Source organism: Eublepharis macularius, chromosome 1 (genome assembly GCF_028583425.1).
Source record: "Eublepharis macularius isolate TG4126 chromosome 1, MPM_Emac_v1.0, whole genome shotgun sequence".
Classification (NCBI taxonomy): domain Eukaryota; kingdom Metazoa; phylum Chordata; class Lepidosauria; order Squamata; family Eublepharidae; genus Eublepharis; species Eublepharis macularius.
The window spans coordinates 99,419,003-99,443,884 of NC_072790.1; the positions used below are offsets into that span (position 1 = coordinate 99,419,003).

The 24,882-nt window shown below is 41.6% G+C and overlaps 1 protein-coding gene across 1 annotated transcript in view; it reads right to left on the reverse strand.

Annotated features, from left to right (window-relative positions):
• Positions 1-2,767: 2,767 nt before the first annotated feature.
• The window catches only part of SLC22A16 (solute carrier family 22 member 16), a 31,227-nt gene continuing 9,112 nt past the window's right edge, over positions 2,768-24,882 (reverse strand). Inside the window, exons 2-8 of the mRNA XM_055000243.1 lie at positions 19,692-20,168; positions 10,886-11,003; positions 9,121-9,667; positions 7,528-7,655; positions 6,252-6,361; positions 6,064-6,163; positions 2,768-5,382 (exon numbers count right to left, since the gene is read on the reverse strand). Of these exons, the coding sequence (XP_054856218.1) occupies positions 5,176-5,382; positions 6,064-6,163; positions 6,252-6,361; positions 7,528-7,655; positions 9,121-9,667; positions 10,886-11,003; positions 19,692-20,168 (1,687 nt within the window). The 3' untranslated portion in view covers positions 2,768-5,175. The remainder of the gene's footprint in view (positions 5,383-6,063; positions 6,164-6,251; positions 6,362-7,527; positions 7,656-9,120; positions 9,668-10,885; positions 11,004-19,691; positions 20,169-24,882) is intronic.

Below are 24,882 nucleotides of genomic sequence, written 5' to 3' on the forward strand. Positions count from 1 at the left end.
TGTTTTTTTTTTTTAAGTTTGGATTGTTTCCCCCCTTCCCCACTTATACGGCTTGCAAGGAAATGGGGAAAAAAACAATTTCTTGACTCTGGAATGCTTTCCATTTTGTTGCTCAGTTGTTTCTTACTGGAATTAGTTCCTTTATGAGGAGTAGGGGCTGAATGAGTTAACTTTTTTGTGCAGATTTTGATAGGTCAGTGGAGGTAATGTTGAGTTTATACAGTAAAGCTTGTCCTGATACGATAGAGTACCATACGGCAAATATTTTCAAGTTTAAAGAAATAGCATTAGCAAGGAGCCAAGACATAATTTATCGCACCCACGGGCCGTCATTCCAGTCAGGGGCCTGTTATTCCAGTCCCAGAGCCCTTCTGGTACACCCAGGGTCCGTCATTCAAGCATAGAGCCTGTCATTCCAGTACCGGAGCCCTTCTGTCACACCCAGGGCCCGTCATTCCAGTCAGGGGCCTGTCATTCCAGTCCCCGAGCCCTTCTGGCACACCCAGGGCCCGTCATTCCTGTCAGGGGCCTGTCATTCCAGTCCCTGAGCCCTTCTGTTACACCCAGGGACCATTATTCCAGTCAGGGGCCTGTCGTTCCAGTCCCAGAGCCCTTCTGGCACACCCAGGGGTCGTCATTTCAGCATGGGGCCTGTCATTCCAGTCCCAGAGCCCTTCTGGCACACCCAGGGCCCGTCATTCCAGTCTGGAGCCTGTCATTCCAGTCCCAGAGCCCTTCTGGCACACCCAGGGGCCGTCATTCCAGTCAAGGGCCTGTCATTCCAGTCCCAGAGCCCTTCTGGCACACCCAGGGCCCTTCATTCCAGTCAGGGGCCTGTCATTCCAGTCCCAGACCCGTTCTGGCACACCCAGGGGCCGTCATTCCAGCATGGGGCCTATCAATCCAGTCCCCAAGCCCTTCTGTCACACCCAGGTGTCGTCATTCCAGTCTGGCGCCTGTCATTCTAGTCCCAGAGCCATTCTGGCACACCGAGGGCCCGTCATTCCAGTCAGGGGCCTGTCATTCCAGTCGCCGACCTGTAAATCCAGTCCCAGAACAGGTTATCTGAGCCCAGACACTTTCCTTCAAAATCCATTCCACGTTTTCTTTGCACCTCTTTTTTTGCTCTACTGTGTTTCAATGGAGCCCATGCAAGTCAATGGGTATTCCAGTTTCCCATTATTTCCTATGGGCATTCAAGCCTCTCCCATTATTTCCAATGGGCAATCCTGTCATTCGTTTTAGTACATCCCTTTCTGCGCTCACATCTGTGCAGGTCAGGATTGCGCAACAGGAAGGGGTGGGGATAAATTCTCCATGTCATTGGCTTTGAATTGTACATGCAATAAAAGATTCATGACCCTTTCCCCATTCTCTACAGTTTGTAAGTTTCAAGTGGTCACAAGATGTTATTTCCCTTCTAATATGCAGTATTGAAGTAAAGCTAAAAATTGGCAAGCTCAGCGTCTTCCTAACACTTTGCTTAAAAGCTACAGGACACAGAGGGGGCATATAAACCCTACGATATATACTTAAAAATGCCCTCTGTGAAATATAATTGCTATTGTCCAATCCTGCATACGTTGCTGTGCGTTGAAATCTAGCCCCATGTCAGTGCAACCGTTAACTGCATGTTTGTTTATTCAGACTTCAAGTATGATGAATAAATAAAAACTAACTGTTCTTTAGACACTTTCCATCTGGAATAAATCAATTTATTGCTAAAACGAGGATATTGGCCTTGCGCCAGTCACTCTAATGGTCTTCAGCTGTGCCCATGCATGTTTGTGCGTTTCCCAGGCCTTTAATCAGGGAATATGTAGAAATGCTGTTATATAGATCTCCTACTCTAGATGAGCTTCCAGCAGGGGGCAGCTTTGCTCGGACACTGCTGAAATAGGCAGCTCAACCAGGATCTGTGGGGAAAGAATCGGCAAGGCCAGATCTTGAGATGTACCAGCAGTACCCCAAAACCTCTCAGGCCCAGCACATACCTCAGAAGGGAGGCAAGGCTCAGACAGCAGACTGCACCTGGGTACAGGCCAGAGGAGGAGGCCAGTAGCAGCTGGGGCCTGTGCGGGCAGCCTCTTAAAACTTCTGAGGAGGGCAGGGCAAAAAAAGAGAAAGACTAAGGAGGGAGGTCTTTGGCACAGATTCCCTTCATTCACTTTGAGGCCACTCCTGAAAGGAGGGTGTGGGGGGAACCCCAGGGCCAGCCCACTCTCGGGCCACCCCCATTATTAGGCTGACCCAGGTTTTGGGAGGGGGATGCTAGATTAAGGAGGTTTGGGAGAGGCAGCTGGCAGGAGAAAGAAGCAGAGGGAGGAAACGGTGCCACAGTAGCTCGTGCTCCATATTCTGAGGTCCATCCATACCTGGACCAAAAAAAGGAGATGCTGGAGGGTGCCACCCCCACCCCGCCAGCCTCTGACCCAGTGCTGGGGGAGTCTGACACACACCCCTCACTGAAGTAGCCTGGCCTCATTCACTGAGAAGAAAAAGTTACAGGGTTGTGAAGGGTAGGGAGAAAATGACAGTGGTATGTAGGAAGCCACTCCACGAGATGCCCATCCTGACAATAAGTGAACTTAAATTATTGTACGGTCAGGCCTAAAAATTTTTTGCTGGTATCACTCAACAAAACAGTTTTTGCTTTAATGTGGTCTCAGAAGAACACTGTAACATAGTATTCTGTTTTAGAAATAACTTTATTATATTTTGAGCCACTCGTAATTTAAATGACCCTCTGGGAAAGCACCCCCCCCTTTTTTTTTGCTGTATAGCACTGCATAACATTTTAGTTAGCTAGCATTAAGTTAGGCTGCTTGCTTCTCTATACAGTGAAATATCCATTAAAACCTTCATCTGTGAGATCAGATTGGTCAAGAAAAGTGGAAAAAACTGATCGAGTTTTGGTTTCAGTCTTATATTGTAGAACTCCATACTCCACATGTTCCTCAACCTTAATAAGATCAATCACCCTGAAGTGTTTCATATCCCAGTACTTGTGGTTTTTAAAATAAATTGCAATATATACTCTAATCGTACAGGAGGTCATTTTTTAAACTCAGTTGCATATTCAGGATGAAGTAGAAAACTTACATACATGGTATTTTCTTACATTTTCACCCTGGTTTTTTGCTAGTGTTCTATTCCTGGATTTTCAAAGAGAAATACTTTATAAAATGGCAGGGGAGTTGTGGCAGCTGATGCTATACACAATCAAACCCACTTAATATTTCTTTGACCTATTGTGGGTCTAGTCAATCCCCATACTAGATTATATTACTGGGCATGTGATATGTGGAACAATCTTGTTGTAAAGGTAGCAAGAAGAACCCCCTCCCTGGATGTTATCCTGAGAAGCTGTGGCTATTCCAGAGCAAGGAAAGGCAAACAGGAAGGAGAGGCTGGTGTGGAGCTATTGATAAATGATTAAGAAAGGAAGAGGCCTAAAAAAAAACTTCTGTGGCCTCAACTGAAGGGAGTGTCAGGGAGGAGATGAAAGACAGAAGTGGCTCTTTGCTAACTCCTCTCTTTCAGAGAGTACAGAGAAGTGCTGAGAGAACCAAAGCATAACACAATAGCAATGAATCCCCTCCCCCTTATCCCTCCTAAGCTCAATGGGCATAGCGGGTATTGAAGCCGATACATGTCAGTGAAGGGAGAAATGCAGACACCTCAAGAACTGGAGAATGGGCAAGGGCCTTTGTTTTAAAACCTCTAGTCATATGAATACCTTAAAATGTATATATGCAGAAAATATCCCACAACTCTGCCATGTCAGTCATGAAACTGAAGACCTGGAGAGCCAGGTCCTGCTCTGCAAAGTGTCCTGGGGCTTACCTAACTTTCCACACAATGCCACATTTTGTATGTTTAAACAGAATGAAACAAAGCAATTATTCATAAAATCCTCTTAGTATTCTGCTCATATTTTGTAGTCTTTAAGATCATAAAGACAAGATTTTGCTCTTCAGGCCTCTGGGTTGATTCCCATCTTCTGCCAGATGCAGTTCTTTTCTGCATGTTCCCCTTCTCCTAGAAAGCTGGTGCTGGTGGTCACAGGACCTGCATGAAGAAAAAGCCATGCGGGATTGTAGGCTGCAATAAGGAAATGGTCCCTCCCCCATCTTCTGCCAGTGTAGCAGCCTTGATGCTATATGAGTAGATAAGAGGGGGTGCTTTCATTCAATTACTTTCATCACTGCCACTCCCCTACTTCTGGCTTGCATACTTTTTTGTCTACTCAGGTCTTGCAACCTCCAACATCAGCTATTTGGTGGTCAAAATGGACTACTGAGTAAAGGGATTTGTGGTTGTGACTAACAGGACACCACCCAGCCAGGGCTTATATGAATCCAGAGAAAGCATATCCTGATCCAATGGTTGACTGTAATCAATCACAAGGCATGTCTGCACATTTATTTTAAAGTATTCTCGTGTCACTTCCAAAGCCTGTAGAGGTGTATGTTCAATCCATATACATTGTTTTAAGATTTTAAGTGAAATGAAGGGAGGGAGAAAGAAGTCTGGTGTAAGACCTTTTTGAGGCAATGGTTTTACCTGTGCAAAGCAGATATGACTGAGACTGTTTTGCTAACAGAATTTTGTTAACAGAATATCATATTCGGTATTCAAACAATATGCACGCCATCTGCAAACCCTACAAATTTAGGTTTCCATAAGAAGTTGTAGCCCTACTTTTTCTTAAATGACCAGACTTCTAAGAAATGAATCCAAAGCCTAACTCTGCACCTGTCACTTACAAAGAGATCACTGCTCAATTACAATAGTTTTTTCCTCTGCTCTGCAAGCTCTGCCTTAAGGCTTTGGTGCATGAAGGCACCAAATCACAGTCCTGCCTTTGTTGTCAACACAGGGTTGTAAAATGAGGTGACAAAAGAAGGCAGAAGGACAGGAAAGATACAGCTCAAGTATTTTTTATGAATCTCACAAAACACCTCTTAATATAAACATGATTTGTTCCAAATATTACCAAGATACTTCAGAGCAACTCCAAAAGATTTTCTGTAAGTGTCTTGTTTTTATATCTCCTTTCTTGATATGGCAAGAGAGTTCATAGAATACAGCTCATGTACTATCGATGCTATTGGATACTGCCAGTAAAGGAGCTTAATACAAAACATGATAACTAAGATGAAAACAGCACTGTTAGTTGTCTAAGCCACGTGTCTCTGGGCTCAGCATCTCAATCTTTTCTGATGCTGTACCACTCTGTGCTGCAGGATGTTTTTCTGTGCCACTGTTGGCACCCAATTCTGTAGCTTCTGCCCAAGTATTTGTCAGTGGTTTTCCAAGAGTTTCTGGCAGCATCAATGTTAATAATCCACTCAGAAAGGCCATGATTCCAACAATCATCTGAAAGAAAACAGTTCATTAAAAAATGTTAACTGCAAAGAAAAGGGAAAAACGTGTTGATCTATTGGTAGGAATACGCACACCTGTGGAAACTGCACATATTTACAGCTACTTCAAGTATTCAAGAACGAAGCTAACGTTGCCAACACACTTTCAAGTTTATCTTACTATAAGAGCTAGAAACATGCTTTTTTCTTTTAAATGAGCACTCAAGGCACTGACTTCTACAGTGTGATCACTGAGTTGAGCAATATACACAGATAAAGGCTGGGGCTCAGGGGTAGATGTATTATTTATGCAGATGGTCCAAGGTTCAGTCCCTGACATCCCCAGTTAAAGGATTTCAGATGTTGGGAAAGACATTATATGCTTGAGACCCAGGATAGCTGCTATTAGTCATAGTAGACAACAGTGAACTGCATGGACCAATTATATAATATGAAACGAGGCAGCTTCATATGCAAGTCCCCAGTAAACTTGCACTTTTGAATATATAATTATAGGTATACCTACCTACAATGATTCAAAGTGGCTCACAAAGAAAAAAATACAAACAATATAGGCCACAAGGGAAAGAAGTACAAGTGTCCTGCAAGCACACGAGGCAGTTTCTGCACCTGTCTGCCTGAGTAGAGGGCTGACGCAGTCAGGCTTGGCAAGCCTAGTAAAATAGACACTTACCTGTGGCATAAAAATCCAAACACTTGACAGATAGACACAGAAAGGTGCCACCACACTTCCTACACGGCACATCATGCTTCCACTTCCAACAGCAAGGGACCTGAGCAGTAAACAGACCACTTGTTTTAAACAAAGACTGCCAGGTTTTCCCACAGCTCTAACTGTAAGGAAAAATATGTTTCCCTTACCTTACAACTGTTGGATAAAGCTCTGCCGTATACAGATAAATAAGGCCAAACGCAACACCTATTGCAAACTTCCCGACCATATTTGCTATGATATTTAGTATTCTGAAATCCTGTTAAAAGAAAACAAAATTTATAAAGCAATCCTCCCATTATATTCCAGATTTTTATATTTACGTTATTTTTAGTCCAGCTTTCTTACTGAGGCTCAAGGCAGATTATGCAGCGTAATTTAATACGATCAACAGCTGCAACATTCGGTAAATGATACAATAGGGTGTAGACTGCAGAATTTTGAAAAAAAGCAGAAATCTGATACATAGCTGAAACAATGTTGAAACAAAACAAGCAATTTGACATGACATAATAAATGACAATAGCAGACAGTGTACAATAGTATAGTCTACAGTCCCTATTTCTTTATCAAATCATCTCCTTAAACCATTTCCTTACAACACAGTCCTATTACCTGGGTAAGAAAGCCTTCCTGAATAATTCAGTTTTGCATAGTTTGTGGAAAGCCAGGGAGAGGGGAGTTTTTCTGACCTCTTAAGGCAAGCCATTCCATAAGGTGGACAGACTATTCAGATCATAAGCATGATTAACACTATGAAATCTGCTCACATGGATAACAGTTCATAATTTATGTTTTCTTTTATTAGCCTATTTAGTTCAAGCTCTGTATTCAATCATGAAAGGACAACATTTTTTATAAAGATTTTAGAATTCGTATTGTGAAGCCAAAGGCTGCAGCTTTATTTATTAAATTCCAACTAAGCATACACAATGTCACCCTCTGCAAAGGGATATTGAATTAGTATTGGATCTGCTCTGTACATGGAACATTGTGACTATTTACTTAATACGTTTTACAGTACTTGGCCCAATATTTTAAGCTGCAGCATCAGCAATGGCTTACAATTGGTTGCAGTGACAATCCTTTGAGCCAACCAAGCCAAGATATCATCTTAGGGTTTTTGCAGCGTCACCATAGCCAGATACCGTCACCATAGCAGCAGCATCAAGCTGCATGACAGAGAATTGGGCTGAGAGGGGATGTAATGGCCTGGGGACAATTAATTTCCACAACATAGCTGAAGGTATTTTGAGCCTTTCAAGGTCAGCTTAAACAGCACAATCATTCGAACCCAATGCATACACGTAAGCTTTCATAATTGAACAGGCAGATCACAGGGTGGATTTGAGCTCCTTGCACTGCAGAACAAGATGCAGTGTATGCTGTGCATTTCTCAAGAGGATACAGGTGCAAGGCACTAACCTGAGGTATCAACATTAACAGAGCACAGATCACAGCACTTGATATGAGGAATGGGATCAACGTATTCCTTCTTCCCAGTTTGTCCATTCCTATGCAAGCGATGACATATGCAGGAAGTTCCACAGCACCTGCCATTAGGCAATGAACTTTATTTTAAAATGCATAACCCGTAGCTATTTTTATGCTTTGCATAATTTTGATTTGCTGTCTATAAAATAGTGCTGTTTCTTTAAAAGATTTGGCATCATGTAGTGCCTAATAGCATACATTTGCTCAAGGAAGCCCAAGTCTGAAACCAGCCATACATTCACAATGTGATAGCTCAGCTCTCCTCATTTGCAATGTGGGGATAATAATGACAGTCTGCCTTACAGTCTTGTACAGATGGCTAAGATAATGAATGTGCAATTCATTTGCCACTTAGGAAAAATGCTGCATGCACACACTAATTACTAATAACCAATTTTCCATGTGTTAAACCGTTACCGGCAAAAAAAATATATGCTGCAGCAGTTTAAAGAGGCACAAGCTTCATTTGCCTTTAATAGGCACAATTGCCTAAATGAATTAAGAGGTGACCTAAATAAATACACACAGAAACCCCCTCAGGATTGCTGGGTAACTGGAACTTTTATTATTTCCATCCTAATCCTAAACACATCCAAGCAACAGAGAAGCCTATCAAACAAACTGAAATACTTTGATATCTAGTTCATTTCAACAGAAGTGACTGGTTCTCGTGCTTAACTTGGACTTGAAAGTATTTTAGTTTGGCTGGCTCATCCCTTGAGTGTGTAGCTCAGAGAGGTCAACCAGTTTGACACATCTCTTCTAAAGATATTTTGCCAGTCTTGTAAATTAACAGTTTCACAAATAACAACAGCCAGAACATATTCACTATGTATTGCAATAAAAAAGCTTCTTCATTAATTTTTCTTAAGCAGATCCCTAAAATATCAACTGATAATGCCACTTGGAAGGTATGTGGCAGCTCAATCCTGTCTTCTGCTTCAGAGGTTATGGCACAGATACTTGTGCTACAACACAACCCCCTATACAAAGCTGTCCAGTTTCTCAGAGGCCCTCTATCCTTATTTCTGTATCTCTTTGCCAGCACAGGTATGCACCAGTGCTTGGTTGTTAGGGCTCGCTTCCAAGTCCATTAAGATGCTGTCCTAAAGGGATATAGGCTGGCCTGCATTCTTTATTTTCAAGATTCTTCTATTCTCTATGAGAGGGAAGGATATAGGAGACTGGGCATAAGGGTGTATAGAGGTACACATTTACACACCCCTATGCAATGCTGAACAGATGTTGACCTGGCTGATGCCTTTTGTGTGGTCAGGTTTCTGAACAGCTTTGCATAAAAGCCCTAAGTCAAGCTGCCTGCAACTCGACTGCACAGCGCTATCTCTGTGGTCAACCATGCAGGTGAAGTGCTGCATTTGAAATTGAAATGGCTGATATATTGCAATTTGCATGGGAGAACTGGGCCTAGTTTGGAAATCATTCATGATAGTAACAATCACTAGACATTTATAAAATAAATGATTGTATCTCGTTTGCAAGTAAATTATACCAAACAATATTTACCTATGAGGAAAAGATTTAAATATTCATTGCCTCCAAGGTTCACGGAACTGAGGGAGAATACATAATATCCTAAACTCCCAGTGAACCAAACCAGCCAAACTGTAATGGTCCTTCTTGCAATGTGCCAGTTACGAAACAGATCTAAGATGTTGTGCTTCTTCATGGGAGAATGGTCATTATCACCAGTTGTGCTACTGACTAGATCGCCTTGGAGTGAACACAGTTCAGAAATTTTACAAGGAGTGCTTACTTTATTCCACCTTGCCATTACATTAATTACTTTTTGGGCTTCCTCATATCTTCCTTCCGTGAGCAGCCAGAAGGGAGTTTCTGGGAGTGTCCAGCAACACAAGACAAAGGGGAGAGTTGTTATGGAAAGGCATATCTGGTAGACCCACCAGGTCGCAGCCAAATAGCCTACCAGGGCCACAACCATAATCCCCACAGCAAAAAATGCATGGACATGCATGGATGCCCACGTGCGAGCCTTTATGCCAATAAATTCCGTCACATAAACAAACACTACAACCAGATAACCGCTTGAAACCTAAGGGGGGGGAACAGAGAAAGAAAAATGTTTTTAGTGCACAGTCTTTGTATTACAAGAATAAAAGGCAAAGATTAATGTTAAAAACTTCAACCAACAAGAGCTAATATAGCAAAGTGGCTAGAGTGTTAGACCAGGATCAGGCTCTAATCTTTGTCAGGGTCCAACAAGACATAACTGAGACCACAGATCTGCATTAGTCTGTTAGACTCCAGTTATAGCTGCACCCATCCCCAATCAGATCAGGACAATGTGGGGACGGGAGGGGGGGGGGAACCATTCCACTCCGTACATAGATGCAGTTTCTGTAATCAAAACTAAGGCCAAAACACTTTCATTAGTCTTTTAAAGGGGGAAAGAACTGATCCCCTTCTTTAGTCAACCTTTTGTCTTTGACAGGGCTATAATACTGCAGTGGCCTCACTCGCAACTAAAGAAAGAGTACAGTGGTGAAAGGGTTACAACCTGGTCTCTCTCTCCCCCCAGCCCTGCAGCCACAATCCAAAATACTGCAGTGCAAAATAAGCTTTAAAAGGTATCAGGATTATCCAGTGATATGTGTATTTCAGCAGCTCATCTGTTTCAAGAGTTGGTTATGAAACCCCCTGATTGGTTTTCTCAGCCTGGCTAACCTCAAAACAGGCAAAACCCAGGACAATCTCAAGTCCACTGCCCTTGCTACCTGAAAGTGTGTTAAACAAGTATTTTCTGCTGCTCAAAAGATTTATGAATCAATGAGCTTCTAAGGGAAGGGAAGTGTGTTATACAGGTGTAACAAAATAGTAAATATTTAAGTCCCATTGATTTCAAAACAGAGATGTATATACTTAACTCTGTGGCTGATATTAGTGCTTAGCTTTGGCTCAGCTGTGCCATATACATTGGTGTGTTCTATATCAACTTGTGTAAAATGGATAGGCACAGATAAAATCTACAGATAAAACAAGAAGTAGTTCCTGTGTGTGAAGAGTTACATATACACAGTGAGGTTCTTAGATTTAATTTGTTTTACAGTGCAATTACACTCTACATATCCTAACTCTGTTTACGATTGCACTGTTACTCGATTGAATTGGTCTATTGAAATCCCACTGAAATCTATTTAGTCCGGGTTCAAATAATTTGGTATAATAGGATTGAGGACTGCAGCCATGCACTTTTGGTGCATTAAGGGAATTCTGTTTTACAAAGAAAGGAAGAATAAACATTTGTTCTTACCATTGCAAGGAGGAAACGGACAATCACAAAACTATAGTAGTCAAATGTGAATGCCACTGCAATACCAAATAAAAACTGTCCGGTACTTGTAAACCATATTACAGGTCGTCTCCCCATTCTGTAAAATGCATTAAAACATAACCATAATTGTTGATATTGCAAGCATGGCATTAGAAAAGAATTTACAACTATTTAATCATTGCCCTGCTTAAACAGAACATCCCATGAAGTTGTTTTACCACAATAGTCCCAAATTGTATGCTTGACAGGAAAGAACAGAAATAACTGAAAGACAGGATAAAACAGATTTCTATTTATCTCTTTTTAAAGAAAGGAATGATTTCTGTTATTTCTTCCCCCTTGGCACAGAGCCCATGGCATGTAGTAACAGACTGCATCCACAGAGCTGGGATTCTCCATTCTGTATTCAGTGCTACAATGGCATATCCACATAGGAGTTTTCTCCATCAGCTGCCATTTTAACCATATTTATAGTCCACATTTCTCACTGAGACACAAGGTGGATTATGTAGTATAAGTCAATATGATCTATGGCTGGGATATTCAATAAACAATGCAATAGGATATTGGATAGTGGAAAATTTGAAAACAAACTGAAACCTGATCCAGAGCTAAAACAATGCTGAAACAAAGTGTAACCAAGCAGAAATCTGACAGAGAACTAAAACTAAAACAATACAAAGTGTAAGCAACAGAAATCTTATATAGAACGAAATAATACTGAAACAAAGCATAAGCAGTTTAAACATGACGTGTTAAACAATGGAGAAATTATCTAGTAGGAGCATACTTACAGCAACAGAGAGTACAAGGTAGTATAATCTACAGTCACTATCCATTGACCAAAGCATCATTCTGAGCCATTTTGTTATAGTATAGTCCTCCTACCTGCATACAAAAGCCATCCTGAATAATTCGGTTTTGCACAGTTTGCAGAAAGCTAGAAGTGTGGGAGCTTTCCCGATTTCTTCAGACAGGCTGTTGTATAAGATTGGAGCCACTATAGAGAATGTGTGTGTGCATGCATTTGTTGATTTTGCCCATTTGCACGGTGGCACCTGAAGATAAGCAAAGCTGCTATGGGATCATAGGGAAAAGATGGTCCCAGATATATGAGGGACCAAGGCCATGAAGAGCTTTGTAAGTGATAGCCAATACCTTGAATTGAGTCCAGTAATTGATAGGTAGCCAGTGGAGTAACTCTGGAATGGAAGTAATATGCATGCTTTGCCAAGCTCCTGATAATAACCAAGCTGCAGTAATCTGCACTAACTGGAGTCTCCAAGTGGCCTTTGAGGGGAGACTTATGTAGAGTACATTACAGTAGTCTAGTTTTGTTACCATGGCATTGATCCAGGTGGCAGCTGTGTCAAGTTAGGGAGCCATATTCCAGGCTAGACTGATTTGGAAGAAGGCATTTTTTGCAGTTGCATTAAGATGCTTCTGTAGCAGCACTGCTGAAACCAGTATAACCCCTAGGCTCTTTACTGAGTCATGAAGGGTCAATTTAACCCATCAAAAGTGGGGAGCACAATGTCCTTCATGATCTCCACTTTCCAAACAAGCATCTCTTCCATCTTGTCTGAGTTCAGTTTCAATTTGTTCACTTTTAGCCATTTGACCACAGAAGTCAGGCAGCAACTCAAGACCTCTACTGAATCACTTCGGAATTTGGATAGTGAGATACAGAGCTGGGTGTCATCTGCATATGTATGACATCCAATCCTAAAACTACAAATTATATCTCTTAAAGGCTTTATATAGAAGTTGCATAACATGAGGTATAAGATTGTGCCCTGTGGAACCCTGCAAAATAACTCCCTCCCTCAGTTGGTCGCCCACAACAACCTTTCGATTCCATTCCGTGAGGAATGATTTAAACCAGTTCAAGGCACATCCCCTGATACTCACTTCTGCCTCTCAATATCTCAACAGGGTGGCCTGATCTGCAGTATCAAAAGCTTTAGATAGCTCCAGGAGGACCAGTAAAGAAGCATGGCCTTTGTCTACATTCAGAGATCATCAACTAAAACCTCCAGAGGCATCTGTGCCATAGCCCAGCTTGAAACCAGACTGAAAAGGGTCCAGAGTGCAAGATTGGTTTATAAAGGCCTGGACTTGGTCTGTTACTGCCCTCTTGTTCACTTTGCCTAGAAAGGGCAGATTAGAGACTACGCGATAATTGGTCACATTATTTTTGTCTAGGGATGATTTTTTAAGTAGTGACTGAATGACTGCCTCTTTGAGTGGCCGTAGGAAGGTGCCTTGAGTTAGTGACTAGTTTACGATAGACATCAAGGGATCATTTATGTGGTCCTTACAGTAGCTATGACAGGTGGATCCAGTGCACAAGTAATGCCACAATCTTGTTCTGGTAGTTCAAGTCCTATCTGAGAGGCTGGTCTCAGAAGGTGGTGCTGGGAGATTCCTGCTCTGCCCCTTGGCCATTGGTCTGTGTGGTTCTGCAAGGTTCAATCTTATCCCCCATGCTATTTAATATCTATATGAAGCCACTAGGAGAGGTCATCAGGAGGTTTGGGCTGCAGTATCATTAATATGCAAATGATACCAAGCTCAACCTTTCTTTTCCATCTAATTACAAGGATGTTGTTGATGTTTTGAACAATTGTTTTGAACAATTGCTAGGAGTTAGTAATGGGCTGGATGAGGGTGAACAAGTTGAAATTGAATTCTGACAGCACAGAAGTTCACTGGGTTAGTAGAAAAGCTGCACGGGAACTTGAGATCTCTCCTATCTTGGACAGGGTTATACTTCCCTTGAAATGCCAGGTTTGCAGCTTGGGAGTGTAGCTCAACACTGCAGTCACCTTAGAAAACCAGATGGCTGCTGTGGTTCAGTGTACTTTTGCCCAGCTTCAGCTAGCGTGTCAGCTGAGCCCATTCCTAGCTCATCCAGATCTAGCCACAGTAACCTATGCTGTAGTTCAGGGCCGGCACCAGAGTTTCTGGCGCCCGCAGCCACGAGCGCGCGAGCTGTGCGTGTGCACACCACTGACTGTGTGATGACCTCACGTCATCACGCAGCGCGAGATGGATGGGGCGGCGCGCGGAAGCTTCTCTGTGCTCCGCACGCCGCCCCAGCAGCTGCTCGCAGCTTCTGCATCCAGCTGGGGCGTGTGGGGGCGGAGGAGTGCACAGCAGAGCTGGAATGGCTGGCTGCAGCAGTAGCTGCAGCCAGCCAGCCCCATGCCACTGCCGCTGCCACTGCCACGCGCCCCAGCCGGGCGCAGAAGCCCCGAGCTGCTGCTGGGGCAGCAGCACAGGGCTGGCTGGCTACAGCAGTAGCTGCAGCCCAGTCATGCCAGCTTCGCTGCACGTGCCTCAGCCCCCGACACCCCCTCTGGTGCCCCTCCAGTTCCCTCGCACCAAGGCAACCGCCTACCTGGCCTCCATGGGCATACTGGCCCTGCTGTAGTTACATCTAGGCTGGCCTACTGCAATGCACTCTGTTTAGAGCTACCCTTGAAAAGTGGCTGGAAGGTGCAGCTAGTGAAGAATGCTGCAGCTAAAATGCTGGGTGGGGCCAGGTATTGGGAGCACGTGACCCCCAAATTCAAGAAATTACACTGGCTACCAATCTGCCCTCGAGCACAATTCCAAGTGAGTTCTAGTCTGTAAAACCCTATATAGCTTCGGACTGGGGTATCTAAAGAACTATCTTTCCCCATACATTGCTGCCTGGGATTTAAGCACTCCTGACTGTCTCATCAGCTAAAAAAGCTCACTTGGTGGGTACACAGAAGCAACTGAAGACTTTTTTATTTAAGCCTGCTTTTAATTAACCTTGTTTCTGCGTCTATTGAGAATGATTTTAAACTTTTTATTTATTTAAGTCACCTTGAGTTCCAGCAATAAACATTTTAAATGCATAATCAACAATAATAATAAATAAATGGTACCAATGTGGGCAAGACCTTTAAATATTGTGCACCTTCCTGTCCAGATTACAAGCTGACTTGCCTGGACCGTGTTCTTTTAGAAAAGAGCATAATAAACCAAGTTTGAATCACAGAATGCTGAGGATGGGGGAAATGGATAATTAGACAACAACATCACGTGGATGCTCCCAGATTCTGTGAATTAGATCTGATCAGCTTTTCCACTGGAGAAAAAAGGACAAGTGATCCCCCACCCAAAAGGCCTCTGCTGGGAATCACAAGACCTGCATGGACAAAAACCATATGGGATGAGAAGGTGAATTCCACAAGATTGAATAATAATGCTGGCTGGATCCAACCCTGTTATAGTATCAGGAATCATGCATATCACTAGGTTCTTTATGCTTGCATGCCTGATTTCAGTTGTTAGATTAGGATCATATGACTGATACAGAACAGATGCTTGGCAGTGTCAGCTCTATCAGTCCCGAATCCCGATCCCTTGTTTTGAGGGCTGGGGACTGAATCCAGGTCACCTTTAGCAGTTCCAACCAGTGACATCACCAATAAACTTTTTAGCACTGTGCTGATCAGCAGGTAGGCCTCGCAGTTACTGACACTTAGCACACAGCACAGGTCGTTGGACTCCACTGATAGACTTTGATGTTTCTGTCTGCAAGGTTTTGTTTGCTATTCTCAAAAGATGCAGATATGTGCATTTGCAGCAAGTACACCAGTGTGGAAACATTATCACGGCTGCTCTTTCAGCTGGGATTGTGTTCCATCTCCTCCAAACCTTTTCCTCTGCCCCACAGAGTCCATCAAGAATCACCACGAGCAGAAGAGAAGGGGCTGAAAGGCCAATACTTCAACTGTTTAATGGCTTTTCTTTTTAGAATTTCCCCACCTGTCCTTTTGGGGGTTAGCCACTGAGAGAAAACTTTTGGAAAGGAAAAAAGAATTCTGTATTATGACCTTCCCCCAAAAGTGGAATGATGCAAACAAAAGCCAAGGAAGGATTTGGATTGAATTTGTGAAAGATTTTCTTCTGTCAATGAAACCTCTCACTTAGCAGAAGGGAGTCCCTTGTGTCTAGCCTTCTGTGTGTGCAGAAGTGTGAAGGAACTGAATTTCTCAGTCACTTTAACTTTCTCTTATTCTCTATAATATATAACTTTCATATAATATTAAATTCAATCCCTTATGTTTTACTCAACTACCATTATTCGCTAAATTTACTGATATTATTTATGGCCTGGGCTGCTTCCACACAGAAATGGTTCTCCATGTAGCTCTTGTTGATTCTGTGAATGCAGAGGTATTTGCAGGGACAAGACAATATCCATGGATATCCATGGAAGTTTCCCCTGCGTTTTCTGTGTCATACACCTCTGTGGCTGTTATTTCCCTCTCTGCCACTGGAAGACTTTTTTCAGACTTTTAAAAAAAATCAACAATAACTATATCACTATAGCAATATAATAATCTACTGCAACAGTATACTCGTTTCTGGCTTTTTTATTTTTAAAGCAAATGTCCAGTTCTTTTGGTTGAGGAGTTATAAGCAGAAACACACTGGATGAATGTTTCTCCTTATAACTCCACAACCAAAAGGGCTACAGATTTACCTTTTTAAAAAATTAAAGTGGGGAATAAGTACATTGTTGCCATGCTTTAACACTATAGCGCTAGAGCTACGGCCCTCGGGGAGGAGAGAGGCAGCCATAGGGAATAAGATAATGGAAACAGTGGTGATGCCCATAGAATTTGTGAAAATACACACCTCCCTGTCTAAACAATATCCATAAGTGCTTTGACTGTGATTTTTCAAAACAGATCTTTCCAAACTAGATGTGAGAAAAATAAAAAAAGGAAAATGTAGAAGGACAAACAGGCAATATTATGTGGAGGTTCCTGAAACAACTACACACTTAAATCTAAAAATACGTATATTGTTTAGAATAATTCTAGAACATATTTTAATGAAAATATAATGGAAACGAGTTACAGAGGCTCACCAGTTTTTAACTTGGGCACAAAACTATGAGGATCTGCTAGATGAGCAGAACATGCTGTCCATAAACAACAGGGGGAAAGCTAAAATCAGCATGCTAAATGGAAAAGCAAACAGCAACATCCTGGCAGAGAAAACAATACGCCTAAGGAGCAGTCCCTTTCTGCATTGCATGATACTGGAATGTGCTGCATGATAGTAGTCTGCAAAACAAAGATTGGACAGCCTATTTTGACTAAGCATAAATGCACAGGGCCTTGTTCATTTTATTGCCTGAAGATGTAGTATTGCAAATAGAGGAATGCAAAAGGCCATATTGTGTCTATTGAAGAAAACAATGAAAAAAGATGGGACAACGTAATATCCTATATTATTCACATCAGTAATATGGAATATGCAAACATTATGGAAGATAACGAATTATTCAGTATAGTGAAAAACGAAGCAGATTATAATGGATTTCAAATGGATGTCCCCCATTAAATAAGAAACAAAATGTCATATGAGATTCAGTGAAGGTATCAAGTGATGCGCAATGGCAGAAAATACTAACCTCACATATACTTATGGGGTCAGAATTAGTTGACTCTTGAGGAAAGATCTTGGGGTCTAGGTGCCTAGCTCACAGAAAATGTCTATTCTGTATGCAGCTCAAGAGAAAAAGGCAAATTCTATTAGGGACTATTACAGTATAGACATGCAAAAATAATTTTCCACACATTGTATGATTAACTTATGGAATGCCATAAAAAGTAGTGATAGAACCTAACTGGCATAGACAGATTAGTGAAGAAGAGATTTATCAATGGCTATTAACCTTAATGGCTAAATAGAACTCCATGTTCAAAGTTCATTAATACTGGGAACAAACAACCAAGAAAGGTTCTTGTCTTCATGTTTCTTGAAAGGCTTTTGGCTGACCATTGCTCGAAAAAGAATGCTGGACTACATGAATCTTTAGACTGATACAGCAAGACTCTTCTTATGTTCAATGGGAGCACTAGGAATTTGTATGTGCAGAGAGGGAAGGAAGAGAAAGGGAACATAACAGAAACAAGAAAGGTGGAGGGTACAAAAAAAGGAAAAGATTTAACAGAGAATGGATTAATAGAAAGGATTGGGGTTGAGGTATATCAAAAATGCTTCCAACACAGAAAGGAAGGGTGGTGCTTCAGAGAGACTGGGTCCACTTGCAATAGATGGAGTGGGACTGGCGTTTGCAGAGAAGGCTGAGATCTTGGGGTCACTCATGGACCCAGTCCTGCTGTTTGAAAAGCAGGTTAGTGTAGTGGCCAAGAGTGCCATCTGTGAGCCGCATTTGGTTACCAATTCTTTCCTTTCTTAGACCCAGCTGATCTGGCCATGCAGATCCATTCTTCTGTAACCTCACAGTTGGATTACTGTAATGTGCTTTAATTTGGCTGCCTCTGCAGACATCCCAGAAACTGGTTCAGAATACAGCAGCCCAACTATTGCCAGTTCTAGCTATTTAAAAACTGCTAGACTGGCTGCCGCCTGACCTGAATAGCTCGATCTAGTCAGATCTTAGAAGCTAAGCAAGATCAGCCCTGGTAAGTAACTGGATGAGAGACCACCAAGGAAGTCTAGAGTTACTACATGGAGGCAAGATTTGGTGAACCACCTCTCTTGTCTTGAAAAGTCACTATAAGTCGCCTGTAACTTGATGGCACTTTCCCCCACCACACTGGCTGCCAGTTTGCTTCCAAATTCACTTCAAGGTGACAAGATGTTAATTAAAGCCTTTCACAGACTAGGGCCCACATATCTAAAGACAGCCTCTTCCCCTATTTCCCTGTCTGCCAACTATGGACCTCAGGTTGTCACCTACCAGTTGCTCCTCTACTTAAGGTAGCCTGCATAGTGTCAGCCAGAGTTTGTTTCTTTCCTATAGTAACTCCCACCTTATGGAACAGGCTCCCTGAGGAGCTGAGGAGGCACAATCTCTAGACATTTTTTTGCTAGGGCTTTTGATGGGGGGATAGGTTGTAGGCATTTTAGGGAAGGGGGTGGTTTGAAGTATTTTATATGCTTTAATTCACAATTTATAAGCTGCCTTGAGGTTTGTATTTTTTACAAATATTTAAATAAACAAACAAATAATAAAAGCTGATACAAATATGAAACTGTTCCTCTGAGTAGTGGTGGAGAGTGCCCTCAAGTCATAGCTGACTTATGGTGACCCCTGGTGGGGTTTTCATGGCAAGAGACTAACAGAGGTGGTTTGTCGGTGCTTGCCTCTACAACCCTGGTCTTCATTAGAGGTTTTCCATCCAATTACTAACCAAGGCCAACCCTGCTTAGCTTCTGAGATCTGATGAGATCAGACTCACCTGGGCTATCCAGGTCAGGGTAGGCAAGAAATTACCCATATCTTATTGCACACAACTAGCACCTTATTTAAACCAGGTTTGCTAATTCATGTATACTCTTAGCACATCAAATATTCTTAGCACAGATTGACACTGTACTGGCATGCTAACTTTGTACATATAATGGTTAAGAACCTGGAGCAGTGAGTACCAGGTACATGCAGCAGTGCTTGGGCAAGTTCTTACCTGAATTGTGCCCAAGTTTAAACTGAGTGTGAATGAAAAGCATGGAGAGAAAAAAGGCAAGGGTTCACCAAAGAATATGGACAAGATGAACATGTAAGAAGCAGCTGCTTGATCCAGATAAGATGAGGCTACCTGATCTGGTATGAGGTCTAGGTGTCAGAGGTTAGGTGGATTGGTGTTCATTCATTCAGGGCATTATACACGAGGCTATCTCAAGGCCACTCAGTGAATTTCTCTGGTGAGTGGAGATTTGAATCCAAGTCTCCATGCTAGCTTAAGCAAATTCAGTACTATACCTGTCAGCAATGTCTCCAAAAATCACAGCTCCAAAAAGGACTCCCAGCATGAATGTGGGCTGAGTTAGTTTTGCAAGCCATTCCCGCTGACAGACTAAATCCCACTCTGTGACAATGGTGCTCTGCCATTTGGTCCGGTCATAGATGAATCCATCAGTACATGTAAAATCAGTCTTGTTGCCATTGTATTCATAAGTGAAATCCAAAACATCCTCTCGTCTGGACCTGCTGCATTGATTAAGTTCCCAAACTTCTCCATTTTCCAGGTGGACCACTATATAACTTTGTGTTGATGTCCACAGCGTCCAAACATCCTCTATTTTTGAAACAGATGAATTGTAAATCAGAACACTGCTCACATTTCCAAGGACACTGCATACAAATTTTGGCGTAACAGCCAAGAAGACAGAAGCTAAGTAGTGGATGCCACAAGAAATAGACTGAAAGGCAACTGCCAAATAAACCCACGCCTGGTATCTGAAAATGAACATAGATCACTTGTTAAAATTATATTTACCATACAAATTATACTGTTACCCACTGAACATACATATTTGTTTATGAGAAAATCCCATTTATTTCAAGCACCTGAATGATAGCCATCTGTTGGAGAAGATGCAGATACAAAAACAAAAAAAAGAGTTTTGTGACACCTTAAAGACAAATATATGTATTGAGATATAAGCTTTCTTGGACTAGAGTCCACTTCATCAGTTATATCGAACATGTTCAAAATTAAATAACAATAAGGACACCAAGGTGTTACTGTGTACGAATTCAGTACAGGTTTATATAATCATAAATATATCAATTAAGTTTTATAGTATTTGTTTTACAATGTATTCACTGCACAAATAATATACCAACAATAATAATGTTGTAATCTAGTTACAACTAGAGTAAAAAAATCCAACTAACAATAATACATGCAATTAATGGATTCCATTCACATAAATAACAATTTTCCAAAAGTTGTACTTTGAGCCCCAAAACATAAATATAACAAGCTTTCCAGACGTTGTTTCCCATTTTGCATCTCTTCATCAGATAGGACTTTTCATGATGTGTCATGAAAGAAACTAGAATGTAGACTTGGAAGTAAACAATCAAACAATAATGCAAACATTAGCCATAATACACATTTGTGTATTTCAAAACAAGTCTTTTGCTGATTATGATTACTATGTTAAACAGTAAAGTTTAATTAGCTTTGGTTACAAGCAGATTACAATGCACCTGTTGTAAATCATCTTGAGTAGTGTTATTTAACATAGTAATCAGCAAAAGACTTGTTATTGTTATTCATGTGAATGGAATCCATTAATTAGTTGGTATTTTTGACTCTAGTTGTAAATGGATTATAACATTATTGTTATTGGTATATAATCTGTGCAGTGAATACACTGTAAAACAAATACTATAAAACTTAATTGATATATTTACGATTATATTAACCTGTAAAGAATTTGTACACAGTAGCACCTTGGTGTCTTTGTTGTTATTTGGTTTACAACAGTGTTCCTATTTGTAGTAATTCACGTGTTCTAAATTGGCAGATTATACACACAAACGGGCATAAAGAAGAATGGTAACAGTGGAGTCAAAAGGCACTGAGATGCAAAAAATAGACAGTGACACAGATTCAACAAAGCTTCTGGACTAAAGAATATTAAGCATCCCTAATCATACTTGTGCCTCCTGTAGTCCAAAGGTTAAAGACTAACAAAATCAGACTCTTTCTTGACTTGATCTGAGGGGGTGCAAGCAAAAGAGGTGTGTGACTTAATCAATCAAAAGTTGGAAAACTGTATATAAATACTCCTGCTGTGTGGTCAAGGTCAATAACAACTTTCCCTAGATCATATGGATTTGCACTCTCCGTTTAAGATAGGATACAAAACCTTACCATCATGTGCAAAAGGACCATCTTAGCACTTTGGCCATTTTTAACAGTAGTAGAATTCATTGTGAAATTTTCTGGTTCCTTACAAGATGATAACGCTGTAACGATTTTAACGTTGAGTGTGCCTTTAAATGCTTGGTGTGGTACAGATGAAGAATGGGGGTGAAAGAGAGGGATAAGTGAGTAAGATGATTGGCTGATGACTGAGAGTGGGCGGAGTGAACTGCTGTTTTTTGTTACTGAGCAGCAGGGGTCATTTTGTAGAAAAAGAGCTGGAGGAACTAATTAGCATAACTCATCAGCATAACTCATTAGCATATGCCACACCCCTTGACATCACTGGAAATGTCATTGGCGTAGCTGATTCGCTTATGCCACACACCCTGACATCACCTATCCTGGCTGCTCTGGACCCAATCCTGGCCATTCAGGGCCGAAATTGGGCCCAAAATGGCAAAAAGGGGCTGAAAATGGCCAAAAAGGGGCCCAAAATGGTCAGGATTGGGCCACTGCTGAGCGGGAGAGTGATCCACCACCCATCAGAGACCCAATCCAGGCTGTTTCGGCCCCAATCCAGGTCGAAACGGGCCCAAAATGGCAGAGTCAGGTAGGCAGAGCCACCTGGCATGTGACCTCTTTGGGGAACTGCCAGAACTGCGTTCCTGCGCGTTCCCCCTCAAAATGAGCCCTGCTGAGCAGAGAGAGAACATTCAGTCTGGGCAGAACAGGCAAGCTGTGTGCAGTCTGAAACTGTCTATGCATTTCTGAGAGAAATATTGATCCTAGTTCAGTTAGGCAACCTGTGTGGAAGCCTGAACTTTGTGTGTCTGTGAGAGAACATTCATTCTAACTAAAGCAGACAAATTGTGTGTGCGCCTGAGAAAGTCTATGTACATTTGAGTGAGTGATTGATCTATCTGAAGTAGATCTATCTGAAGTGTGCGCGCGCCTGAGAGAGATGGTTTATGTATATCTGTGTGACTGAGCATATGAAAAGAAACATTAAGAACCGATAACTATCTTTGAAACCATCAAGCTTAAGAAATAGTATCAGAGGAGTTAGCCGTGTTAGTCTGTAGCAGCAAAATAAAAAAGAGTCCAGTAGCACCTTTAAGACTAACCAATTTTATTGTAGCATAAGCTCTCGAGAATCACGTTCTCTTCATCAGATGCATCTGAAGAAGAGAACGTGATTCTCGAAAGCTTATGCTACAATAAAATTGGTTAGTCTTAAAGGTGCTACTGGACTCTTTTTTATTATGAAATAGTATGAAAACAATACGCTTCTTGTAAAAGAAAAGTTTATTTGGGGGGATTTTTCCATTCCAGAGTATATATTCTTCCTACATCTCACTCCTTCCCTCAGGGCCACGTAGTCCCATGAAGGAGCCTGATGTTTGGACACGTTATTAAAGAGGAAATTTAAATTAACTATCTTTGAATATAATTACTGGTGGCAGCAATCTACCCAGAGGGTGTAAGAAGAGGGTTAACGGCAAAATCTAACTAAAAAAGAAAGGGAGTCAAAATAAACACCCTCACAAAATAGAGTTCTTCGAGCAAAAGAAGGAAAAGTGGGGTGTTGCGCTAGAATTAGAATACAAGCTGTTTAGAAAATATGGTATTCAGTATAAATCACTTTCAGCCCAACTACTTGGAATTTTCAAACCACTCCCTGAGGTGCAGACACATGCGTAGTTCCGCTTCTTGCCTCATTTGTAGAGATGCTCACACAAGAAACTACATCTACTTTTAAACACTGAACATTAAAAATATAGAAGTTTTTAAAAACTGTAACAATATAAAATTAGTCCTTATCTAAAGACACCTTATCTGAATAACTGTGGTCACAGGGCAAAGCTACATTGAACTGAAAATCTTTCAGCATTCATTTCCCAAATGTTCTACAGTTCAAAATGGCTGGCTCAGACTGACAGGCTCCAGTCCTTTCTATGCCTGTTCAGGTACATGAAAGATTGATCTAAGGTAGAGGTTCTCAAATTGTGGGTCAGGAAGGACCCCAAAAGAGGTCACATTTCTCTTGTAGGTGGTTTGCAAAGCCTGGTGGGGGGAACAGCTGAGGTGCCAGAGGAGCAGCTGAGAAGAGGCTCTGCAAGGTTGGAGAAAATTTGCCTTTGCTTCTGCATCATGGATGAAATTGTCATGAAATGCAGCCTATAATGCTATATGTTTATACTATATAATATACTATAATATACTACAAATACTACATGCTCCGTGGCACAGAGTGGTAAACTGCAGTACTGCAGCCCAAGCACTGCACATGACCTGAGTTTAATCCTGGCAGAAGATGGATTCAGATAACCTGCTCAAGGCACTCAGCCTTTCATCCTTCCGAGGTCGGTAAAATTCCTGGGGGTAAAGTGTAGATGACTGGGGAAGGCAATGGCAAAACACCCTGTAAAAAGTCTGCCAAGAAAATGGCGTGATGCGACATCCCCCATGAGTCAGTAATGACTCAGTGCTTGCTCAGGGGACTACCTTTACCTTTTACTATATAATATACTATAAATACTGTACATTTATAAATACTAAATATAAAAAATAAAAATATAAACGGTGTGAGATTTCCATGTTTTAGGAGAGTAGCACGGAGTTAATTTTGCAAGTGAGTACCAAAAGAACAGCAAGTTTAAAAATGGGCCCCACTTCAACAAGTTTGAAAACCAATAAACTAAGCAGCAACTGTAAAGCTTACTTGGTAATGCCACAGTCCTATAAAGCTTCTTGCATATGCTTAGCTATAACAATCTGCAGGAAATTCCCTCTTTACCAGGACTAACTGGTGTGGGGAAGGGCAATCCTTTCCTGCCCCAGCAAAAAGGTCTCAATCCAAATTAGGCCTCCACAGCTGCTTTTAACGGGAAAAAAGATACCTGGCAAACCAGTCATGGATCTCCAGCATCTCATCGAGGTGTGGCAAATAAGGCATGTCACCTGTCCTGCTATGTCACCTGTCACCTGCAATCTTACTGCAGGGGCTGCCTGCCTGCAATACATACATCAGTTCTGCATTATTACACTGCGGCACAATCAAGGAACTGCTGTGGGGTTGGGTGCAGGAATAAAACTTTCTCATTAACCAAATATAACAAAAATGTGGTTCCCTTCAGCAGATAAATTATTATTGATCTCCAAAACCAGAAAGCAACAAAATGTTCATAAATATATACTCACAGCATGACAAACACACAGTCATCTGGAATGACTTCAATAAAATACTAACCATTTCAAGCAGGCTAAAATATACAGCAAGGGAAAAAGAAA